Source organism: Hirundo rustica, chromosome 11 (assembly GCF_015227805.2).
Source record: "Hirundo rustica isolate bHirRus1 chromosome 11, bHirRus1.pri.v3, whole genome shotgun sequence".
NCBI classification, from domain to species: Eukaryota; Metazoa; Chordata; class Aves; order Passeriformes; family Hirundinidae; genus Hirundo; species Hirundo rustica.
The window spans coordinates 17,548,939-17,565,530 of NC_053460.1; the positions used below are offsets into that span (position 1 = coordinate 17,548,939).

The following is a 16,592-nucleotide window of genomic DNA, read 5'->3' on the forward strand; positions in this document are numbered from 1 at the left end:
CTAAGCCCTGCATTCCCTGACCAGTTTTGTCATAACCTCCTCTGCCTTCAGCTGCTCTAGTAACTTCTTCAACACTGCCATCACTATCACCCTCATTACCACTAATCCCTATTTTTCCTGTGCCTTTCCCTGAGATCAGACCCTGAGGAACACAAGTGAGACCTGAGTTACACCTGGGTGGTAAGATACACAGGAAGCAGGGGATGGTCACCTCCACAAATATAACCAGAGAATTACTCCAGGTTGGAAAAAGCCTGTAAGACATCAAGCCCAAGCATTCCCCAGCACTGCCAAGCCCACCTTGTCCACGGCCCCAAGCACCACATCCGCACAGCTTTAAATCCCTCCAGGGATGGAGACTCCCCCTCACTGCTCTGGGCAGCTCTGCCTGCACTGGACAACCCTTTCCATGAAAATATTTTTCCCAATACCCAACCTAAGCCTCCTTAGAGGAATCTGAGGTGATTTCCTAAGCCAGGGGTTGCTATTTAGAGTCACTTACCTGTATGGGGCTCAATAGAAAAGTAAGGCTGTCCTTCCAGAATGCTATAAACCAGCTTGGCACTATTTCCATATACTGGATCATCTGCATCTGTAGCTGTTACTTTAGTAACAAAGGTGCCTAAATAGAAAGAATACACACAATTAATGTTTACACTCACTAGAAATTTGCATATCTTATTCAAAAACTAATTTGAAACAAAAATTCATTTCCTTGTGAGCTGTATAATAATAAAAGAAGGGAAAATATCAGCAACAAGTTAAAATATCACTTGCGGAACAGAAACAAAAACATTTTCCTTCAAGCTGGTATGTGCCAGCAGCCTGAATTTCTGGGTAAAATAAAAGCTCTTTTAGTATCTCTATTATTTAAAGTTTCTTTGTAGAATGCATTTAAAGCTACCCAATAGATCTGCGTAGACTTCAGCATTTGCAAACGAATCATATCAAAGGGATACAAAACACAAGGTTAAAAATACAGTATAATATGTTACATTTAAGACTTGCAAATTCACATTTGAAAGAACTTTGCCAAGTTACAGAGACCAGATAGAAAAACCATAATAAAAAGGGTTCTTTTTCCTTCCCTTGGCTTGCAGCCACGATAATGATTTGATGTGGCCACAGTGACAGAGTTGGGACAACAACAATTGTCTCTAAAATGAGTCTCTGCCACTCAGGGGGCCATTGTTCAGCCAGAGTTATAAATTCCATATTCTGACAAAAATAAATAGAAAAAACCAAAAAAATTAAAAAAAAAAAAAAAAAAAAGGAAATTACCCTTTTTATTTCTTAGACCCCATAGCACTTGCCACTTCTGTAAGAAGCAAAATGGAATGAAATTCACTTGGTTGCATTAAGGTTGCTGCAGAGAGGGTTTTTTTGGCTGACATAAAAGTATGATGGCATTAATTAGGCTGACAATAAAGACAATATATACAGAGGGAGAGAAAGCAAGAGAAGGAGAAAGGTTAAGGGCTGAATTATGTTCAGAAAGGAAAGTAATTACAGCACCCATCAAAAATCCCCCTTTCTGGATATACCAATAAAAATATCCATAAATGCCTCCTTTTCCTTCTTAGCCTTGGTGTGCTGTGAATCCTGATCCCACAGCCCTTCAGGACAGCAGAGCAAAGGGAAGGAGACCCCTCTGGCTCAGCCCTTGTCCTTGCTCTGTGCTCCCTTTTCCTCTCTCCCTGCACGGCACTTTTGTGGTTTACAGCACACATAAATTAGTTAGAAAAAGGTTTGCATATCTAGATATAACTTGCATATGACCCAATAGCTGCCATTTCACTCCCCCACCTGGCCACTTCAAACACCACGGCAAGATGCTGGGCTAAGGTTTGGGAGGATGGAGAACACCTGTCTTGGGGAGCACAAGCTCTGCAAGGACTGAAGGTGTGACAAGTTTGCTGCCTGAAACTAATGGGACAATTCCTAGTGAAGGGAATGTGGGTTGCAGAAATACATCTCACTAGAGAAAAAATGGCTTTGGCTGGTATTGGGCATTTATTTTTTGTGTAAATTTACCCATTCTTACAGGGGAGAATATCAGCAAAGGGAGGAAGAGGGTAAGTGTCCCCCCAGCATCTCTCCTGGGCTCAGCAGGGGCCAGAGGAGTCCTGCAGCTGGTGCAAGGAATATTATGTCACATCTCTCTTTGACAGATGCTTGCTGAACCTGTTCTATAAATAAGCAAACTGTTCATGTTTTGAACCTTAACTGTATTCAATGCTGAAAAGTGATTTTATACCTAACCTTTAATAGAATAATTTTTAACCTGTCATGGTGCCTGAGAAATGGAGTTTATCCTCACCTTGATGGTTAGTCTGTAAGGAATTAACATTGGAAATGCACTATCTGCCCAGTGACAGTAACACACAGCTCCTGACAGCTCTGAGTGGAAATGATAAAGGGGACAGGTGACACAAGTGGTGCCCAGCCCTGTGGCAAGCTCAGCAGCATACAGGTGATATCCTCAAGGCCCTCCTTCGATATAAAGAGGAAGAGGGAAGCAGCCCTAGGGCACACTCAGAGGCCATGGCAGAGGCTGCAGAAAACAGGCAACAACAACAAGGGAGCCTGCAGGAAGCTTGAGTGTGGATGTTGCAGGAAGAGAGGGACGAAGGCCCCTTGGTGGCTTGCCCACAGGAGCCACAAGGCATGAGAAGCTGGAGCTAACGGGATTGTCTCACACGTTGAAGTTCTGGTGGCTCACCTTTTGTACTCACACCAGAGCTCTGTTCTGCTGTTCCCACAGACAATCATCCCTCAGCTGATCTGTACCTCCCCTCTCTGGAACTGAGGCCCCAGCACATCCCAGCACACCCTCCATGCTCCCTGCAGCCCATGGCCCACGTCCCGGGGTGACCCCAGCCATGAATGCAGGCTCAGAGCTTCCTTCAGCTGGATCCAGCCTAAAGCAGCAGCTGATGTGCTCATTTCTGTGGCTGCCATCATAAAACTTGTGGTTTGTAATCTCCTAAAACAGAAGAGGTTTGTGCAGAATGTCATACAATGGGACAGCGCTGGAAAAAGATAAGGCTCATCACAAAGTGAAAACTTCGGAGTATTTTATCGAGACTGTTTCATTTTGTTTCCATTATATACTTTATACACAAAGGAAAATAAAAGAAATAAAACTGTTGACTTCTTGGAGATTGTGTTTGATTTTCTTTGCTGGCTCTCATTTCAAAGGCCTTCAGAAATAATTACATTGCTTGTTTAGAAAGATTTGATATATAATTTCTATTCTTATCATACTTCACTTGAGAATTCCTGAAGACTTTCTACAGATATCTATTTCAAGATTCCCAGACTTGAATGGATATGCTGATTCTTTGATAAGCACATTCTTTATCCTAAGTGTTCATTAGATACTAAAGTTGAATGCACCCTAATAAAAAGAGTTAATCAGCATCTAACATTGCTTCTAATCCTGATGCTCAGCTACCAATTTTACCAGTTTTCTTCTTGTCATATAAAAAAATTCAATCACTCATTGAGACCCCAAGTTCAACTGAGGTTTATAAATGTATTAAAAACACATGGGTAATATGTGTGTGCCAGTATTTCCAGTTAAAGTACATATAAGGCAGGGGTAAGGCGTCACTTGAAGTGTGATTATAATCTCGCCCAATAAAATTAATGAAGGGAATGGACAACTGAAATAGTCTCCTGCCTCCTAGAAATCAGTTTCTCCCCCAGCCAGTTTCTCCCACTCAGCACTTCATTTCCGACCATCACACACACTTCTGAGGCCTGTCAAATCCAGTAATTTGCTCCCAGCAATCTTACTGATGAAAATTGTTTAGGGAAGATGTGAGTGATCATGAAACAGAAATTAAAGAAATTGCTTCCACTATCGAAATTAGTTAAGCTTCGGCATAGTTTAAATTTTATCACCTTTAATTTGAATTTTTTTTTTTTTTTTGCCTTGAGTCAAATTTTCTGCAGGTGTGAAACACACTACATTTTGTTGTTCATGCTGGCAATAATCAGTACACTTAGGAGCAAACTCTGTCCCTTCTGCAGCTGCAGGTGATGTTGCTAAGTCTGCAACTGGTTCCCCTGCAATGTGCTGGGAGCTCACACGGAGCAACCAATCCCACTCCCACAGGGGGTGGAACCTGGGCACCAAAAGATTTGGAGAACTCAAGAAATTCCTGATGGTGCAAAACAATGAAAAAAAAAACCCTGAACTCACAGCCACCATGGCTGTTTTTAGCCAACCTCCACACCAGAACTCTGCAAGCTTTGGATTATCAATATTTAAGCAGGATTTTACACCATTACTGACACTGCAGTTATAAACCACATGTTCATAAATATTTTTTACAAGCATGATGCGCTTAAAGTTTTAAAGATAAAAATTTTGCATTGAAAAAGCTGTAATGCAGGGAGGGGCATTTATTAAGTAAATGCTCTTGGAAAAACAACATTCTGGATTCTGCTCAGCAAATAAACTGCTATGGTTTCTGTTTGTGTTTAATTTTGACTGCATTTGGCTTGTGTTTGTTTCTTTGTCAATGCTACAAGAACTCATTTAGCCAGGGACTATAAATTTGAAATGGTGCCATTTTTATAAGTAAGACTCTATTGTAGTCCAAGTCACTGTTGTCCCAATTACAATAATATTGCAGTTTTATATAATCTGGCCCAACAACATAATCACTGGTTCTTTTTTCTTTATGTACCTAATGTTGCCTTATGTAAACCAAACCCATTTCTTTTCCAAGGGATGAGGCAAATTTTAAGTTGCTCTGCTAAAAAACTTTGTGTGCTTTTTCCTCAGGTACACTTTTGCAATGCTAATGACCCTTAAGTATGGATTTAACCACCATAAATATAGACAGCACAGAGATTCAACAGATTTTAATTAATGAACACTTCTAATGTGCTTTAACCATTAGCCATTGCTGATTGTTTTACTCTGTCAGTGTCAGATTGTTTTACTCTGTCTTTACAACAGGCCAGCAATCAGAGACACAATTAACAACAGGACTATTCTTATATGGCTAGGTGAGAGAGCCCGTGTTTGCTGGCAAACTAAGATTAAAAACCATCATAAAAAATAAGATGTGTGTGCTCAACTAGTGCTTTTCTGTTGTTTTGGCTGTGTTTTTGTGTGCAAGTCAGGGTGCAAATTCTGCACATTAGTCAGAAAGAAAAATGCATATGCTGCCACGGGGAGTAGGAAAGCAAATTCTTTTGGTGTGGCAGTGAAATGTGTGTATTGGGGAAAAAAAAAAAAAATCCAAAAAATCAAATTTAAATGTTCTAGAGGAGGTAATGCTTTGTTGGTGCCAAGCCTTTACATGAATCCATATTCAGTGAACAACCATTTTGTTGAAAGATTGTAATGGCTGGTAAAAATGATTAATGTGACCGTAATGAAACCTGGTGGGACCATGTTTTCTCATCTTCCCGGAGACTTCTGGGGATTTTTAATTTTTTTTTCTTTCTTTTTTGATGCCCTTTCTGGTCTCACTCATTCTTTCTCTCCTAATCTTCCCAAATCTTGACAGGCCGAAATCTCCATTTCATTCTGAAGATCTGATTACCAACTGGATGGAGCATTAGGAGAGTATTTGCATGACAAAGCCTCACCATTATTTACCAACTCTTTTGTTTCCCTAAGAGGATCCTGTGCTTCAAAACCTTCATCTGGCTTTGGAGCTGGGCTGATGGAAGCCCTGCAGCCAGGGGTGGTCACACAAAGCATTGTCTGTACCCAGCAGGTCAGACAAGCATTCTTCCCAAAATGAAGCCTTTTCTTCACTGTCCTTCTTTGCTATAATCTCACAGGTAGCATGACAGTTGTTGTCATGGTAACAATTTTTTATTGAATAAAACTGCAATAATCTCATAAAAACCTGCATAACTTCTTGACATGTAAATTATTACTGCCTCAAAGCTGAAGGAACTTATTCTTATTTGTTTTTAATTGTCGCTCGTTTTTTAAATGCAAAAACATAGTTTTAAGCCTTATCATCCTGCATTATTGCATGAGACCATTTCTAAACACAAACTCTATGAATTAGAGGTTCCACTAACCAAATAAAAAAAATGTATATGAAACAGGAATCTGTTTAAAGCACTACAGAACTTGTTAACGTATGCAAATTACCCACATAAAATATCATTGCTTGTCTTGGTGTTCATGCAGATATATGAATACATACACACATAAATTGTGGGCAAGTTGCATGAGTGTTTAAGGGTTCTTTTGCAGATCATATGTTATTATTTCAGCCTTACCTTCTGTATTTGAATGTATTTTTATTACTGTTAACAGCTACTTCATTGCCAAAGCTCCACAAGTCCAATGCATGGATCAGATCTCAGTGCAGGAAGGTTCAGTCCTCAGAGACACCAAGGGCCAGGAATGACAAACAGACAGGAGACAAGGAGGCTGTTGGACTCAATGATCCTTGAGGCTCCTTTCCAACCCAGGAATTCCATGATTTCCTGGTTCTGTGAGGAAGGGATATAAATCCCCCTGAGAAACAATGCTGCCAGCACATGGCTGTGCTGCTGCCTGACCTGCAGAGCCCACAGGACCCCAGAACCACGGCAAAGGGCAAGGATGGCTTTGGGAACAGATGACAGAGCTGGAAAGAGTTTTTCAGATCTTCCCACACTCAGAGGACAGCATATAAAAAATAAAAATAAATCTGCTTTTTAAGTGTCCAGTGGACCCTTAATGAAAGAAAAATGAATGAGGCAATAGATGACACCCTAAGCAGAGGTAAAGGATAGAGATACAGGCCAGAACACTCCACTGAGGGAAAAATGGGCAACTTGTGCTTGCCATGCTGGAGAAACAGGAAGGTCAGCATGCATTCTGCTGTTTCCATGGCAGAATCCAATATGCAATCATTTCTAGAGGCAGAAATGAGAAAGAAAATTTGTGTATGTTACAGATGTAATACTGGTATGTTGGTAATGAGAACCACATAAATACACTGATACTAGACTTCTCTTTATCTTCTGCAAAGAGAAAAACAACAACAAAAGCTTCCTTGCAATGAGAAATTGTACAAGGAGGAATAGCTTCCCAAGGGAAATAACAGAATCCTCCTCAGTGAAGAGTTCACTCTCTTGCACAGGATGCTGGAATAATGCATTCTAAGGGAAAACCCTAGAAAGACAGGGAGATTAACTAATAGGGTAATTTGTCTTTCCCAGCTATAATTTATTTGACTCTAAGTAGTGAAATACTGTGATGCTGTCACGATCTTGTTTATGATGATTAAGGTAAGGAAGAAGGAAAAGAGGGTTATTCATACAACCCAGTTTCAGGCTCAACTGGCTAAATTAGATACCTAGCTGCACCAGCTGCCTGCTCTACCTGAGGGAGGAAGACAGAATCATCCTCTCCTGGAATCCTCCTTTTTTGGCTGACTGGAGAGGAACAGGAATGAAATTGGCCAGCTAATGCGAATGCCTAAATGTCAGTCCTGGGACTCCTCTCTTTTGTGGATGCACCCAAAACAGGCCACCCCAGTCTCTTCCAGCCCTCCAGGAACTGCAAGTGTGTAAAGCTGACACTCCACCCTCCAGCCCTTCCTGGGACCCCTGCAGGGATGGGCACTGCAAACCTCCCTGGGCAGCCCCTGCCAAGGCCTGAGCACCCTTTCCATGGGGAAATTCCTGCTGCTGTCCAACCTGAGCTTCCCCCAGAGCACTTTAAGGCCATTTCCTCTTGTATAAATCTCTGTCTAAACACCTGTGTGCACTTACATATTCACACAGACACCTGTAAACACTTTCTGAAATAAACTGCATCAGATACAGTTCCTATTTTGTTTTCAATATTAAACACGAGTGATAAAACATTACTTGCTTGTTCTGCCACTTTGTTTTATATAAGTAGTTGAATGAAATCTCACTGACATGCACAGAGAGATTTTTCAGTACTTTACAGACCTATAGCAAATGGCAGATGCTGCCCTAAAGAATTGGTAATCTAAACCAAAGGTTTTAGCTCCTAAAAATCTGGCTTAATGAAAGAATCTGAAAGAATCTAACAGCTTGGTCTATAATAAATTATGTAGTACCATGCAGGAAAACACAAGAAGCTGTTTCTTGGTTCCAACAGAAAAAGAATCCTTTCATACCTTTGATACACTAAGTGATGTTTAGCTCCACAAGCAGAAGAGGTATCTAGATTGTTGCTCCCAAATGTTACATATTTCTCAATGCAATTTCTGGAGTAGATACTTCAGGAGGTTAATGAAACCTTTAAAGAATGTTAATGTCATGCAGCACATGTTTGAGTCAAAATCTCTGCACAAACGCATGACCTACCGCATGTATCACAACGTCTGTGCAGATTGCTCACGTGCCATCTTAAGGACTTTTTATCATGTGAGAGAATTGGGAAAAACATATTGTATGCAAATGTGTGACTGCAGAAGTATGAGAGGAGCTGGCTATGCCTGGAGAGAAAGGCTGTCTGAACATGCCGGGAACGGAGCGAGCTGGCAGCCCCGCACCTCGCAGCTGTATAATGAGGGCTGGAGGAAGCGTGGCTGGGAAATCTAATCAACTGCATATTTTACCATTTCTTGTCTGCATAAACTAATTGTTTCGGAACTCTGATGCTGCCTCTTTAGCATAACATTCTGGAATCAGAAATACTTCACAACAGAAATACATATTCAGATTTAGGGATATGGATTCCTCCCTGGCAATTATCGTGGCTGATGTTCCCTGAGTTTACCTGTGTGGATCGAACAAGAAGGGACCTTCTGCCTTTTCAGCTTTAAGGCTGGCAGATACTTCTTGCTACAACTTATGAGATGGTGCCATTAGAGAGCCTGCAGGTATTCCTTTGCAAATTCCCCTGGGTGGCTGTTTGTTAGGATTAGTACACGGTTTGAAACATCACAGGCAACAGCAGAAGGGTAAAATGTATTTTATGTTTGGCTTAAAGAATTACGTTTTCCTTTCATGCTATGTTTTTTTATTCTCCCTTTAGATATCACCCTCGCTATAGAATATTAATTGATATTTGCGAGAGAAGTGGGAAATAGCTCCTCTTCTGTTCAGGACTTTTTGAAAGACTGCTTGTCTCTAATCAATTGACTATTTCATCAGCATTCATTCTGCGAGGTCCCCAGGCAAAGGCAGTAAAATTGGATGATCACTGTACAATGTATCACCGAACAGAAAAAAAGTACTGTAAGTCTTGTTGATTCCAGTGGAAGTTTCAGGTTATGCTCAGGTGTATTGTAAAAAATAGAAATAAATAATAAAGCAGCCTCAGCTGTTTACTGCAGAAATTCTTTCATTTACGACTTTGTGTGGTGAGAACAGAAAGCGGCCGACACCGTCTCGCAGCTCCGATGCTCTGCTGGCTTTGTTTGGGAGAGTGAAGCCTGGAGTGCCAGCAGCTGTAACCCAGGGTGCAAAGCAGGGTCTGAAATGTTGTCCCCCCAGGCCACTGTGGGGCCAGCAAATGGCAGCAGAGCCCTCCTGGGCCCCAGGGAAGGGGCACAGCTGAATCAGCTGCCCAGCAGCTCCTGGGGTTGACTCCGAGGAAGCAGTGTTGACAGCAGCTCCACAGGCAGTTGTGAGCTGTTTTCATGGAAAAACAAGAAGAGCTGCAGATTCAGCACTTAACCAGAGAGGTGTCAGCTCAGGGCAGCCTGGGGAATGACCAGTGCCAGAGAAAAAAAATGGATTCTGAATTGCATGTCATTTTGCCAAATATCAAGTGTGTCCATCAGAGAGATGCCTAACACAGGCCACTTAATGAAGAATTTGAGGAATGTTGGTCCCTGATTTTCTAAAGCCAAATCTTCATGCTAGCAGACAAACAGAAATTACAGTAATCAAAGTTTCTGTGAAAATATTACCACAATGAACTTTATCTTCCAACCTAGAACTTTCTACCTTGTGGTGAGATCTTGTCTACCTTTCCTGTGATTGAAAAAGGTGAAATTGTGCTCCAGACCAGTTCTGTGGCATTTCACAGAGCACCAGTGTGGCAGGAACCTGTGCTGCTCTACTTCCCCTCATCCCTCTGTTTTCCACTTATGCATCATCCCCTGGCCAGCAAACGGGCTCATGTCACCAGCCAAGCTGCTTAGAAAAGTGAGATAATACAACTCCAAAGCCTGCAAAATCAAACCATCTTTGAAACACCTTTTTTGGGGGTTTGGTTTTTTTTTTTCCAGAATTTTACATTTGAGGAAATTGTGACAAATCCATGCTGAGAATAGATTTAAACTCGTAACCAGAGGAGAATGCATCAGACACCTGAGTCAGAGACTTATTTTCACACAGTCACAGAACACAAACACGATGACGCATTCGATATGTACAAATGGAAGCGACCACAAAGGATTTCAGAAGCAGAATGTCTGCACCAAGACAAGAACAAGATGTTTGTGACTAAGGAGGCAAGAGGAAAAACCACAGTAAGACAGATTCCTGTAGGTACACGGGACATTCACCTAAGACTGCCAAAATTTCCTCTGTTCTGCCACCGCATGATCAACATGTGACAGCTCTGTCTGTCCTCATCCCAAAACAGGAGCATCATGAAAAGATGAATTTCTCTGTTTGGAAGAACTCCATAAGGAACTATGTCTTCAGATCTGATCCCAGCAGATTTTTCCTGCTGAGTTTATCTTCACTCTGTGTCATCTGCACAACTTTCCTTCATGCCAAGGGAATGCATGTGTGTCAAACACAGAAAATTTGTGACAAATTGCTGCCAGTGAATGGAGAGGAAGGAAGGCAGTGCTGTCCAAGAAACCAGCACACATCAGTAGCTCCACACCTTGCCCAGGTAAGTCAAGCCTTGCTCCAAAGGACCAGACAGTGCCTTCAGAACCTCAACACTCAAGTACTGCCTGCCATTGGCACAAACCACTTGGAGCAATCCCACTGATTTTGGTAATTCTGTATTGTCAATTAACTGGTTGAGGACAATCGGACAATATAGAGGGGGATAACTAAAGGATCAGCCCATAAATCCCTAAGAATACTAATTTCATCATGGTCCTCGAGCTCATAAAGACCACAACGGTTATTTTTCAGTACAGAAAAATAATGACATTTTTGATCAGACCTCATGAGAAATGAAAAGCACAAAAATAGCAGCACATGCTCAGAACTGTGTTTTCACAAGGCTCGACAGCCAGTCAGGTTAAGGAACAGATAGACAGCCCTGGTGTTGAATGCCCTGAGCCCTTCCTGAAGGTTGTGTGTGACCATTTTAAACACACACACACACACTCACCAAAGAAATCTCACATAAAACGCTTTGGTACCACAGCTGCTGCATGTGATTATGCACAAGAGGAACAAGTGGTGGAACAAGACAACACAAAAATATACTTTTTCTTTTTCTTTTTCTTTTTCATTTTTTTAACAGCTGTTACACTGTTGCCATATTTTATAACATCTTCTGGTTTTTCCCTTCGCTTTTGCACTGCCTTTGTATTTACCCTTTGGGCTAATTTGCACTTGACCCCAGTGCTGCAGTCCCTTTACTCCACAATTTTGTGACAAACTATCATTGATTTATCAGTCATGCTCTGTGCCTTAAAAATCAATGATAAAAACCCCAGCAAGACAGTGAGGTCGATCTTGATAACATTTCAGGTCAGGTTTTTATCATAACTTTCTGATTTGTCAAGTTATTTTATCACTAATCATGTCAGACATTGCATGTCGATTTCATATGGAGCAGATTTTGTCTTTTTGCAAACAATTTGTAAGTGGAAGAGAATGCACATCTTTGGGAGAACTGGGAAGCAAAGCTGCACTATGTACAGTGTGGTCCTAAAACACCTGGCTGGACTAAAGGACTCTGCTCTGCTTTCAGGAAACAACAACAACGAAAAAATAGAATTTCTTATCTGCAGTGGTATAATCAAGGGCAAACCTTAATTCGAGGGAAAACATTCCTAAGTAGATGTGCTTGTGCCAAAACTGAAAATTGATATTCTGACTCAACTGAAAGCCTAAACCTTTTCCAGTAAAGACCTTTCATAGAAGCATTTAAGGACAAAAAATATTATTATTCTAAGCTTTTTCATATGGTTACCATTTTCAAGTGGCAAAGGCAAAAGCATTTCTAGAGCAATGTCAGACTGAATTCCACTGTGTGTACTCTATTTTTTTTAATGACTGTCAGAATAAGTCCTATAATATTTGGAGATGATTAAAGTTTGTCTGTTTGCCTTAATTCAGGCAAACTATGAGAGAATTCTCTTCCCTTATGGCTTTTGTTCTTTTTCCATCTGTGTCCTTTTTTATTTCACCAACACGTTTGTCACTCTGCTTCAGTCGTCTTCTGTCTTTCAGCATGACACTCGCTGTCTAAACACACCCAGCTTCGCTGAGAGCAAAATCAAGAGATTTCACTCCTCATTCCTCTCCTGAAAAAAGGGATCCTAAAACTCTGCTGTCGGGAGACAATATCCACTTTGGCTCCCATTACCACCTCTGCACGTGTTTTGGGGAATTTGTGAATCTGTTTGTACATAAGAAGGTAACACAGAAACTGAACATACTCAAGGGAGAGTGTGGTTGGGGTTTTTTTTCCCCTCTTTTCTTTCTTTTTTTTTCTTTTTTCTTTAAATAAGCTACAGAACTGGTTCCAATTACCCTTATGGATCTTCTAAGCTTGCTCATTCATTTACATAATATTCTATCTTCATTGCAGACATAGATACAGAGCTCATAGACAAATGGGGAGGGAAAAAATAGAGTCTTGGGGTTCTTACTCCCAGAAGCACAGATAAATCCTTTTTTTTTTTTCTTTTTTTTTTTTTTTAAGGTTTTAACTGAGTTTCTACCCCAGTGTGCAATTTTACGTTTAAAAGTGATTAAACAAGGTTTACAGAAATATTAAATTATTTCCTTTTTGTAATACTTGCCATAATGAAGTAATTCCACAGATTTCACTTTTTGATCTTTAATTCTTTAAGAAAATTAATATCATAATTAAAAGATTAAAGTGCACAGTTTCAGCAAAGAACATATTCTCCATATACACTATCAGCTTTCACAAGAAAATTCATTTCTGGAGGTGGGGAGCAGGGCTTACTATGGTAGATTATGTAGGAATTACAGTAAAATAAATTCAGTTTAATTCTCAAAACTCTTATTTTATTTTTTTTTTCCCTGGAATGTGCTGGTCTCTTTGCTCAAAGAGAGAAAGGAACGGTTTCAGAATAACTCTGAGCACGGTGACGCGGCCGGCAGCGAGCGCGTGTGTGGGAGCGTGTTCCGCGGAGACAGCTGAGAAGTGAGCAGCACTCCTCCCAGAGCGAGCTCTGGCTAACACTGATCCTCTCTGCACCAGGCACTGGGAGGAGAGCCATGCAAATCCTTTTGTTTCAGCAGGGAAGCAGGATTTTCCAGAGAGCACCGAAGCACAGAATAAAAACCAAGCGGGGGACGCCGTGGCCGTGTGTGGCTCTTGGACGCTGGCGCACACACAGAGCCCCACGTGGGCTGGCACACACTGCAGGTCGGGACAGACTCCCAGAGCTGGGGTGGCAGGGACCATAAAGCCCATCCAGTCCCACCCCAACCATGTGCAGGGACACCTTCCACTGTCCCAGGCTGCTCCAAGCCCCAGTGTCCAACCTGGCCTTGGGCACTGCCAGGGATCCAGGGGCAGCCACAGCTGCTCTGGGCACCCTGTGCCAGGGCCTCAACACCCTCCCAGGGAACAATTCCTTCCTCATCTAATCCAGCCCTGCCCTCTGTCAGTTTGAACCCAGTTTTCACATCCCCATAGTGTTTCGTTCCAGTTCTAGACAGTGAAAATAACACCTGGCACTCCTATAATACGTCTCTTCTAGGCAGGAACATAAGACCAGGTCTTAAGGTACCAATTAGAAAAACTGCATCGTGTTAGAACCTTAGAACAATGAAAGGTTAAAGCCTTCATCTGTATTTCATGCATTGCCTTCCCCTGAGGCCCAAAAATAAAATGCCTTGTACTGCATCCTCATTACATAAGTACTATATATAGAGAGCATATGAGCTTCTGTTTCAGAGCAGAAAATTGATATAAGCATTTTGAGGAAAGAAAAGGTTCAGTAGAACTTTGTTTTATCCTGAGTAAGAACACTGCCTAGTGATGCCTGTGTTGTACAAAAGTCAAGGCTGAAATTGGCAGTGGGTGGAGATCTCTTTAAGGGAATTAAGTAAGTGGATAATGGAAGTGAAATACTCTTAGTGGGGGGAAAATAATAAAAATCCCTTGAACTCTGAAAGACCATTTTCTTATAAACATTACAGAAGAGTTAATGCAATTTTAAGAGGGCTAAAAAAAAACTTCAAAAAGCTTGAAATAATTTACAGAGAATAATATCCTTCATCTCTTGATATTGCTACCGGTATGTCAAGAGAAGAAAGCACAAGGAAAGAGTAACAGCAACATTAACAAAGGTCAACACTCTCATCTTCCACTTTCCAGCGTCAACACTTGGTTCCATCAGAGATTAAGACACAGACTCCACTGCCTCTACTTCAGAGACTTCATACTCATTCATGTCCCATGTAATGCAATCAGGAACATCCTTTGAGTTTCAAAGCAAAAGCAGAGAAATAGATTATTTTTCTCAACAAAAGAGCAGGAGTTCACATTCTGTAGAGCAGCAGCTTGGAGACCTGCACTCCTAGGAATGTCCTGTAAAACACATGGAAGGGCCAGGGAATAAATGTGCAAAACTCTCAGAGTTACAGTAATAAACTTCAGACCTGCCAGACGATCTATTGCAAATCTCTACCATATAGGCTGTTTTAGTAATGGTAACAACCATTTTTGTTGTTAGAATGCACTTGATTTTGGACAAAACTCTTTCATGCAGCCTAACAAACCGTAAGAATGTGGAACTTTGTCATTTCAGAGGCAGTTCAGTGTCTCTCTTTTCCCCAACATTCTTGGGGAACAGATGAAACATTTTCCTGTGGAGTCAGCCCCTTTCGCTATTCCCTAAACTACATCCAGCCATTGGTCATTTCTGCTACAATCCTCTGTAATGAAAGTTTTCCTAGATTAGGTTTTAACTTATAATTCGTCTTTAATTACCTTTCTTCACATTTTTCCCTCCTATTTCACTCTTTCTCCATTTTTACTTTACTTCTCTTTCACTAATATTTTATTATCTTTTATTCCCTTACTCTCATTGCATTTACCATATTTTAAGCCTCATGTTACTAATTTAGTAGATTTTTATTCATCTCCTGATTAGTTTCCTCTCAAAGTTTTCAATTTTGTTGGGGTTTTTTTTTGTTTGGTTTTTTTGTATTGGTTTTTTTTCCTCCTCTTCTTTACCGTGAATACTGTTTGGATAAGGGCCATGCCTTTATCACAGATTAAAAATATGCTCAGATATAAATTATTTTTATAATAGGCTTTGTGATCAGAAACCATCTTTGCTTTTCTTGCATGTATATTTCTCTTTTTTCCCCTAGGATACTACATAAATCCTATTTACATAAGGAATGACAGCATTCAATTTTCCTTCCTCCTTCTCCCACACTGTTTTGTTTTGGCTTGGTTTTTTTATTTTCATTTTATTTAATTAAGTCATTTGCTCACCTAGAGCTTGGCTGAAATATCTTCTGAAAGCAGGTCCACATTATGTTTGTGCTTCTGTATAATTAAAAGTAACTCAACGTATAAAAGCTATGGTTTAGCAAAAGAACTGAAATGCAGGCTCAAAAATTCACCTATCATTTTTGGCACAAGCAATTTGGCACGATGAAAGTATGAAAATCTGTTGGAGAAGAGCTGATTTAAAAGATGAAGCCTCAGGTAGGACCATGCAGTCAGCACATCACACTTGCATTTGACAATGACTCGGTGTAAGTCTCTGTGCTGTGAGTGAGAGGATGGTTCTGGCTCCTCACATTCCTCCTCTTTTTAGCTAAAGAAGAGAGAGTGGTGTTTTTGAAACTTTGTGATAGGATGCTGCTTTATTTCACAAAGTGCCTTGGCACTCCTTCAATTACCTTGCTTTGACAGATGTAGACAAATCACCGAAAAGCACATTATCATCAACCTAACGCTAAAATGCATTAGAATTTCCTCTGCATTTCATGGCCAGATTTTGATGCCTTTGCTTATGCTGAATTCTTATATTGCCCTAAAATGGATTCTCTTGGTTTGGTGGGTTTGCTTCCCTTTGGCTTCAGCGACAGCTGAAGATGAGCTGGATGTGTGTCACGGGGATTGTCAATATCTGCCTCTGTAGGGACGTTCACTTGCAAACACAGGGACAAACTATAGAAAAGATTCTAATATATTAAGCCATGAGGAAATAGATTCACACTAATCTGACAAAATGAATAAATATAAGTAAAATATATTAAGAAGATTATGTTCTTTTTTTCTGCTTTCTCTTTTCTGCTTTCACACAGTTAATTTCCCTTTTCGCCATCTTTTTTCCACAGCTTTCTCTGCTTTTCCTTTCCATCATCCATGCAAATCCTGTGGCTAATTGGTTAAGTCCACTCTACAGCCTAACCATCAATTCCCAGACACAGCATCTTTCATTTCAATGTTTTTGTCTGATTACTGTTGCACTTAGAGGAAAACAAATAAG

General features: G+C 40.7%; 1 protein-coding gene across 4 annotated transcripts in view; it reads right to left on the reverse strand.

Annotated features, from left to right (window-relative positions):
• Positions 1 to 16,592, reverse strand: part of CDH8 (cadherin 8) — a 156,666-nt gene that overhangs the window by 83,226 nt on the left and 56,848 nt on the right. For all 4 annotated transcript variants that reach the window (XM_040075132.2, XM_040075133.2, XM_040075130.2 and 1 more), the window contains one exon: positions 503 to 622. In XM_040075132.2, the coding sequence (XP_039931066.1) occupies positions 503 to 622 (120 nt within the window). The remainder of the gene's footprint in view (positions 1 to 502; positions 623 to 16,592) is intronic.